The sequence below is a fragment of the Orcinus orca genome, chromosome 7 (genome assembly GCF_937001465.1).
Source record: "Orcinus orca chromosome 7, mOrcOrc1.1, whole genome shotgun sequence".
Lineage (NCBI taxonomy): Eukaryota > Metazoa > Chordata > Mammalia > Artiodactyla > Delphinidae > Orcinus > Orcinus orca.
Window position 1 is genome coordinate 24,009,516 of NC_064565.1, and position 9,400 is coordinate 24,018,915.

Here is a 9,400-nt window from a genome sequence, read left to right on the forward strand (position 1 = left end):
TAGGCTCATGCAGAGATCCAACCTGCGCCACCACAGTGGGACTTTTTCCCAGACTCCCCAGGGCGCAAGCCATCCTTCCCCTTGCAAAGGCCACAATTACCTCCTGCCGGGCCCTCTTCCCAGCCCCGCCTTGCGCGCCCTGGCCCCAAACAATGAGGCGGGATTGGGCTGCAGAACCTAGTGGCCCCAAACTCCAGCATCCCAGGGGTGCGGGGGGGGGGGTGGGAAGGATTCAGACCTTCCCGAGGAAACCATAGGACCTGGCATTCTGGGAAATTCAAAAGTGCTAGTCCAGTTCTGGCAATCTGAACTCTTCCTCCTCAAAGCTGAAGTCTGAGAGACAGTCTTCCTCCCTTTGGCCACACGGCTGACAAGAAAAGAAGCTGACCTGCAAAATGAGCACCAGTAAGGGTGGCGGGAGGGGAACACACCTTATAATTATTCGAAAAAGTTGCCATTTCCTCCAAACTCTCAGGATTCACGTCTCATTATTCAAACACCACTCTGTTATTAGGGGTCACCACTGAATCAGTGATGACTCCAGAACTTCTGTAGAAGGGCTTTGGGGCAGGTGAGCAATTCATTCTGGGAAAGAGAGTCTAAAACCAAGTGAATGGCCCTTTACATTAGCATGGGAAAACTTCCCCCATCCCACCTTGTCTCAACAGAGCCATTAATCTAGAAAAAACTACAGTGTCACTTTTCAGAGGTCTACCCTGTGTGCACACATGGAGAAGACACTTAGAATGTTAAAGTCAGCATGTTAAGTAATTTTCTTGAAACACTGGAACTAGCACACAGTTTAATTTCTTCACAGTCCTTTTCATAATCTATTTAATTTTACTCCTTTTTAATTGTCTGGTACACCTTTAACACCTAAACTCCAAGAAAGAAGGAGCTTCACCTTATTTCCAGTGCCTAGCACATAATGGTTTCTAAATGGAACTGATTCCAAGATTGGCCTCATTTAGGGGTAGATCTGTTGTTATAATCAGGTTTCCAAAATCTTTAGTATCAATACAGAACCCTTTCCTCTCACATTTCATAGGAAACTAGACTTCTTAAAGCCCAAACATGGATACGTTTCAAGTTCCCTTGACTGATTTAAATTGAATTAATATAATTATTTTGTACAGGAAAAAACTTTCAAAATTTTTCCATTTTTCAAAACATAACCACCTTTTCTTTCTCTACTTTCTTCCCTTCCAAACAAAATTTGCAACATTGGGGTGAGTTAAGTAATCAGAAATCCTGCCAAAAATTAGCTCTCAATGACATGAAACACATATTTTGCTCCTTTTAAATAAAAATCCTATATGCAGTACATTAATGTTTTCTTTCCGAAATTACATTGAAATTACTTAAGCCCTAATTCGAGGCATCCATATAACTGGTTTACAGAAAGGTTCTTTGGCAAATTATTTAACACAAGAAATATATGAGATGCTGAGATCTGGGTAATATACCTTACTTGAAAGGCATGAATAGTTTTTAAATAGTGTAGCATAATCACACTTAAGACCATAGTTACTTTGTTTCCAAATCCCTGCTATTCTATTTGAGGGGATTTCTAAAAGTCCTATGTCTTCTCCTGTGTCCACAACCATAGACTTACACTGGTGGCCCTCAATCCTGCTCTCCAAACTTCAAGTAAGGGGCCAGAGCCAAGGCGCTGGACTTGGAAAAGTCCTAGAAATTCCCTGCCTCAAAAGCAGTTTCAGAGTTTCACCTTTTCCTAAGGAAGACAGAACTGAATAGATATGCTGAAGTCTTCCAAATCCTGCTGGTTGTTTTGAATTATGGCTACACTGGCTGTGTACCCCTTGAGCTTTTATCTCCACATACTTGAATTAAACCCTGTAGTTCCTCTTCGATTCTAGCATCTGTCACCTCTTCACAGGGTCTAGATGCCACAGCTGTTTTACCACTTTCTGAAATAAAGTTAACAACAATCAATTCAGAAGTTTTCTTGTTCTAAAACTTCCTGTATACGATGGTAGCACCCAATAATTAGACATTCTTTTGATTTCTAAAAGCAGAAAATAAGAGCATTTTCCTAGAAGTTCCCTCATCTGACACTACAGTTTTTATTATAATTATTTGTGAAAACATATATAAGAAGTATCAACTTTGGTTCAAAAACATTATGATCTTGGAAATAAGACCTAAGGAATAAGGACATAGAAATTAAAAGCTGTGGAAACAAAAATATTCAATCACAATACAATTAAATAGGAAGGCATTAGGTGGGGATCAAAATGAGTTCAAACCTGGGAGAGATACCACTGGACTGTAATAGATACTTCCTATTAGAAGCAAGGCAAGTGCCTACTCCTTGGGACCAAACTTCTACCAGATACAATGAACAAAGCTTTGGAGACAGAGAGAGAGAGCATTTGAACACTCTACTGGTAGAAACTGGCCCATGTACCGTTTGGACAATACAGCTTTCCTCAAGGCAAGCTAGAGCCACCAGGCTTTTTGGTCTAAGGAGTTTTGGGTACATATAAGGAGTACCTTGGCATATTAGGCACAAACAACCCAGTCATTTAGTTTGGTTCTTAAAGGTTGTTACCCAGAGTTGACAGCTGATGGAGATTCTGCCTGATGACCAGGGAAGTCAAACTTCACTGGAAGGCCTACCCAGGCTGGAAGGCCAAGACCAATCAAGGGTCAACTCTTACAAGCAAATAAGGTCTCTGACAACTTAGCTAGGATTTCTCAGTCTCTAAGCCTGCAGGGCTGTGAAGCAGGGGAGCAATTCTGTTCCGGGAATCTACTAATCATAAAGTTTCCTTTGGGCACAGCCTGTGACATTCTCACTGCTGTATAACTCGATAGGGAACACAATCAATGCTATTCAATAGCATGACCAGTTTGAAGGCTCACAAAAACGTAGCCTATTATTATATAAGAATCATATTCACCCAATATATCAGAAATCAAGACTGAAATTAAACTGATTCCAAAAACATAACCTAATAAACTCTTCAACAAGAAAATAACAATTATAATAATAATAGTCAATATATTTTGTCTGCTTACTATGTTTCAGCCATAGTTCTAAGCTTTTTACATTCATCATCTCATTTACTCTTACAATATCCCCCATTTGGTGGTAAGCTCAATTACTAACCCTATATGCAGATAAAGAAATTGCAGCTTAGAGATATTAAATACCTTTAAATGTCTCTGGCTAGAAAAACCTAAAATTGCAACAACAACAACAACAACAAAATCTAAGAGACAATGTTAGGACTCAAACACAGGTGTCCAAGGCTTATAATGACTACACTATTCTGTATGATAAGCAAGCAATTGAGGAAGAAGTGGATCAAACACTTTCTGTATGAACTGAGGCAAGTGATTCTACATCTAAACACTGGGGACAATAATATTTGCTGTCCTTCTTCTCATAAATGCCACAAAGAACAAATTTAAGACTCCTGCTGTGAAAGCATCTGGTGAATGAAAGAATATGTAATGTTTTAGATAACCATTATTTTCATCCAATTAACTTTTCAAATAAGTTTATTTGCTCACTGAAACTGAAGCACTTCAACAACAATCAAAAAGGTCTTACCTAAAACCACAATCAGCAGTTTCTGGATGCATCTGTCATAGCTTTCCGAATAGCAAGCTTCTGGGTTACCTTCCTTCCCATAAGGAATGATAACGACCCTAAATCCAACCAAAACAGATGAATTTAAAATGCCTATATGAATAACTGATTTCTAGGTTATATGTTTAAAACTAAAAATGCATCTGTGATTCTTAGATCATAACCTCAGTGATTAAGGGCAGGCACAACACTGGGGTACGGGTGAATGTCTCTGTTGCAGGTATACCCTGGCATGGCACATTTTTACTGCTCAGATCTATTCTGGAAGTTCCTAAAATACTCCATGGCAAATGCAAACCAAGAACGTGCCACAAATCTCATATTACTCACAGATTTCAAATACACAAGCTGAGGCTACACTGCTACAGACCCTGCTCTCCTGTGCGTAAAGGGCTGGATTCATACAGTGAGATAGATTTGGTGGTAGTGCAGATGATCGGGCCTCTCCTCAACCATCACCCACTCAGGTGGATGGTGGAGGCTCCTACACCCCATTCGCTAACAGCCCGGGCTCTGACTTAAAACCCTAAGCCCAAGTGCCATGGATTCTAGGAATAAACTCAGTACCAATCGGAATCCCCTTTCTAGAGATCTACATTTACTTTTTCCGCTGAGGACATTCTATAAGAGGCACAGGACTGAACATTTACACATGAGTTTATTTCAATCTTCAGACAATGATTTTGTTGGGATAACTGAAGGCCAGAAGACATGTGTATTTGAAGGATTATTTTAGCACAAAACAAATTATTAACCAAAAAAATACTAATAATAACTAATTTTCCCTCCTCCTAAGCTTCTTGGCAGGCAGTCAGTTCTAAAATTCTAAAGTTTAAGGTGCTGTCAGGTATTGCCTAAGATAAAAACCTATATTGTCGGGCAGAAAAATTCTGCCCAGGGCTTTAGTTGCTTAGCAAAGGTGATGATGTATCTGAAAAGTGGAGTTTCAGAAAGAAAGGAAAAAAGAGAAATCCCACTCCCTCACCTCCCCACACACATACATACTGGAAAACAGACCTTCCTCCAACTTATCCAAAGGTTCCTCAGCCATGCCAACTCCAGGACTCCTGCACTCGTGGGAGGGAAACACCACCTCTAAAGCACAAAAGAGCTTCAGGCTTTGCTTCTGAAGTGGTGTCACAATATCTTCATTTTCCCTTTCTTCAAGGTTAGAAAGATCCTGAAGCTGTTAGGATTTTGAATTAAAGGCTAGACTTCAAAATATTCTGTTGTTAGAAATAAAAACTAAACTCCAGCAATCCCAGGTAATAGTTTAGGTATGCTATAGCTTCAAAATCAAGTGGAACTTGCAAATGAATGACTAGATATGGACAACTATTTTTTATTATATACCAAACAAATACTAGAGAAAATTATGGACACCACCATCCAAGTCATTGAGATTATCACTAATTCTAGGTGGCAGGCCAATGCTCAGATACTTCCATGTGGAAGCCTCTCACATCTCCTCCCCAAAGCCCTGTTCTATTCTTCTCTCTAAAGTCTAGGAGTTCAATGTTGAAAGAGTCTGGTTAGTCAAAGAAAGTCTACAGAGTTTACCTTGATGATCCTTTTTGACCACCCATGGAAACCAAAGAAGTAATTTGCCAATTCTTGGCATCTGGATCTGTTTAGGGCAAGAGTATTATGATGAACCGCCTTCTCTCTGGTGCCGAGATGAACCTAAAGACATAAAAGACCTAAAAATATCACAACCCTACATAGAGACTTATTTTGGATATACCTGAGACTTATCAATACCAATTTCATAGAGTGTTTGTGCAGATTAAGTAGGACATTTTAAGCAATGAGTTCACAGTGAGCCCTAAATACATGTTATTTATTATTTTTAAGTCAGTACTTTTCTGCATCATTTCCAGGGCCCCTGATTATCCAGAAGGTTCTCTGACCTCCGGTGGTGAAAGTGATGACGAAAGCATCCAAGCAGGCCCAGCAGAAGCCTATTACGGGGTTGAGGGTAAGGAAAGGAATGGACTGTTTTACTCGTCTCATCCTGTAGATCCTGCTTGAGAATATGACCTGAAGAGGAGACAAGATGGACCTGCCACTGAATTGGGACCTTAATCTGTAGCACCCCCTCCCCAAGTTACTAACCCCTGTTAGAACAGGGAATATGTATACCTCTATAAAAGTAAATAAAGCAACCAAAAGAATTAGAGATTCATCTGCATTAACATGCTTCTTTGAGAGTGCATATATTTCCAGTCTTAACTCTCTAAAGAACTTACATATTACTGTGGATTTTTTACATCACTACTTCTTTCTTAAACGTCTATTTCCATTTTGAACAGGGTGTAGTTTATAAATTTAGTCATAAAAATTCAAATAATACAAACAAAAATCAAAGCATTGTTAATTCTTCATTGATTTGTTTCTGCATCCTCCTCTGTCACTAGTTTATGAGCTCCTTAAGTGCTTGAAGGAACCATATATTATTCTTTCCTTCTTACCAGAAAGAGGAATAAATCTTGGCATATAATAGAGGAGTGATGGTCTGCTGACTGAGTGAATGAATGAGTACATAAGAAAATGAAATTACTTTCTCCAACTGAAGCTGCCTGCTGGGAAGGAGAAATGAAGATTAATTTTTAAATGTTGAGTGTCGCATGGCTGGCTAGGTCCTGTACGGTGAGTCATAACGGAGCTGTCCTGGACAATTAGGAAGCTTCAGAAGGGCTCTGAGCCCCTGGGTAGTAGAGACAGTTGACATCTAGGATAACCTTGCCACAGTTCTTGCTGGCAAACCTTTCCCTTCATGCTACTGAGAAAAATTCAGATACATTAGGCCTTTCCTTCATTTTATTTTAAGATGTTATTCTCTTTTCTGTATTTATAAAAAACACAGGAGATAAAAGATAGGAAGATACCTGCCAATGAATAAAAGAACACATAATTGGAACTTCCGTGCTGGTGCAGTGGTTAACATTCCGTTATCCCAATGCAGGGGGCCGAGGTTCGATCCCCGGTCAGGGAACTAGGTCTCACATGCATGTTGCAACTAAGAGTTCGCACACCACATTTAAGGAGCCTTCAAGCCAAAACTAAAGGAGCCTGCCTGCTGCAACTGGGGAGCCCACATGCCACAACTGGCGAGCCCTTGAGCCGCAACAAAGGAGCCCACCTGCTGCAACTGAGACCCGGTGCAAGCAAGCAAATAAATAAATAAATAAAATTGAAAAAGAACGCATAAGTAAAGTAGGGAAAAATTTTGGGGCTGTGGGTAGTAAACTAAAGCTCTGCATTAAATATAGAAATCTAATACAAACGCCTGTTCCTCTCAACTATATAGTGACTTGGAGAACATTTTCTTCATTACTCTATCAGTGACGGGCTTTATGCTGTGAAAATCTCACAACCTACACTTATGGAATGGTCTTAATGTCCAATATAAGAAAAGAACTCATTACTCACAACTGATACCAAGTAACTGTTTCATAATCTTTCCAGGACCATCTGTAATATCTGAGTGGTATGTGAAATGGTCGCAGGGTCCGCAAATTAAAGAATGTCTGACACAAAATCATTTCAATCCCAGGGAGTACAGCCAGGATTGAAGAGGGTGTTAAACAGGGTACAGAAGTGGGAGGTAGTGTACCTGGAGTCCCATCTGAGGAGAGTTCTCAGATTCAATAAAGGTGAAATCAGTGAGTAAAGAAATATGGGTGAGAAGAGGCAGCAAGGGCAGTAGGAAGTAGCCAGAGCAAGAAGCCAATCAGAGAAGAAACACAATTATAAAGGGAAAGGTCTGGGAAACCTAAGCCTCACTCACGTATTCAGAGGAATTGAAAAGGTCCTTAACATAATGAAATGTTAATTCTGGGGAAGTAAAATTGGATGGCATGTTCATATGGAATAAGGTTTCTACAATGCATTAAAGAATATTTAACCATTTTCTGGAATCTGAAGTGAGTTCTTAATAGGCAGTTTGAGAGTGATGATGATGATGAAGCCTCCTTTATCTTACATCTGACAAAAGTTTGTCAAGCTCAGGACTTCCCTGTTGGCACACTGGTTAAGAGTCTGGGTGCCAATGCAGGTGACATGGGTTTGATCCTTGTCCGGGAAGATGCCACATGCCGTAGATCAACTAAGCCCGTGTGCCACAACTACTGAGCCTGTGCTCTAGAGCCCGTGAGGCACAACTACTGAAGCCCACGTGCCTAGAACCCATGCTCCGCAACAAGAGAAGCCGTTGCAATAAGAAGCCCACGCACCGCAACGAAGAGCAAACTCCGCGCGCCGCAAATAGAGAAAGCCGGCGCGCAGCAACAAAACCCAACGCAGCCAGAAATAATTAATTAATTAATTAATTATTAAAAATTTGTCACCCTCACACACTTAAAATCCACATAAATGTATATATAAGAAAGATTCTTGTGAAGATTTCTTAAATTAAGGGGCAGCATAAAATGACATGGGGTTTAACATCAGTTAAGTTATGGTTTGGCCTCTAGTTTCCACATTTACTGTCATGAACCTTAAGTAAGTCACTTAACCATCCTGAGTTCGAGTTTCTTCACCTAAAACAAAAGAAAGAAACAACTGGGGAACTGGGGGATCAGTGGAGCAGTGCATCTGAGAGCATTCTGTACACCACAGTGCTGTACAAACGCTGGCCAGTTTTGTTTTGTTTTGTTTTGTTTTGTTTTGTTTTTTCCCCCGGGATCTTAGTTTCCAGACCAGGGATTGAACCCGGGCCCTCAGCAGTGAAAGTGCAGAGTCCTAACCACTGGACGGCTAGGGAATTCCCGATGGCCTATTAGTTTTAAATTCAGCACTTCACCCCAGTAGAGCGAGGAATTCCACATTTGGACCCACCTTCACTGGAGATGTGTGAAAAAGCTGCTTCTGGTCACACGCCTTTTGGGCTCTGTGGGCATCCCTTGCTGAATAAAACTTGATGATGGCATAGAACCCAGGACCACCCACTGCTGCATTTGGGAAGACTGGGACCGAATACAGAACGCAAAACTGTGAGAAGACTGTGAACAGAGAATGCTTTAGGGTGGTCCTACGCTAAGTAAGTGCAGGAAATTTCAGGCCAAGGAAACCAAACCGCCCATTCCCTTATATTCCCCCAGCCTTTCGCCACAGGCAACTGTGGTGAGCCTGCTACTCCAAACACTTCTCATTTCATGAACAAGTTTCCCTCTGAAATCCTAAGTTTCGAGAAATATTAGGAGGCAATGCCGTCTGTTGGGAACTATCTCTCAAAAATCTATGGGGGCAAGCTGACTGCTCAGGTCGTCTCTAGAACTAAGATTCCTCCCAGCGGAGACCACAGGCAGATGAGGTGCTGAAGCAGTACCCCGGGGCACCCAGTTACTGGGGCGCGGGGCGGCTTCCTCCACCCAGCCCTCCGCTCCAACTCGTCTCACTTGCAAGGCCTCCGCCGTGGGTCCAGAGCTCAGCTCCCACACCAGCAAGGTTTTGTCACCCCCGATGGGAACCGCAAAAAGTACCAACTGCACCATCCCACCGTCACCGCACGTGCGCTGCTCGGGGCGCAAGCGGACTACGCTTGCGCACGTGCACCCGCGCTTTTTAAATACTTAGTGCCAATAAATCTAATATATAGAAAAATAGTTGAAAGGCCCTGAGAGTTTTGTGAATAGAAAAGCTTGACATTCAGAGCAAGCTCAGAGCTGGACAGTCTAAGAATAAACTAGCTCTCCATTCCATTAGGAGGGCTAGGTAGCAGCTTCTGGTTATGGAACCAGAAACTCTCAGGCTCCAAATAGGACATAAAACAGCATC

At 41.4% G+C, this 9,400-nt stretch overlaps 1 protein-coding gene across 1 annotated transcript; it reads right to left on the bottom strand.

Annotated features, from left to right (window-relative positions):
* Nucleotides 1–286: 286 nt before the first annotated feature.
* On the bottom strand, nucleotides 287–9,117 carry LOC125960291 (RAD52 motif-containing protein 1-like). The gene is made up of 4 exons (XM_049712633.1): nucleotides 9,022–9,117; nucleotides 8,462–8,641; nucleotides 5,183–5,305; nucleotides 287–388 (listed from the first exon to the last, which is right to left on the bottom strand). Exons 1-4 carry the CDS (start codon nucleotides 9,115–9,117, stop codon nucleotides 287–289), a joined length of 501 nt encoding a protein of 166 aa, XP_049568590.1.
* Between the last annotated feature and the right edge of the window lie 283 nt (nucleotides 9,118–9,400).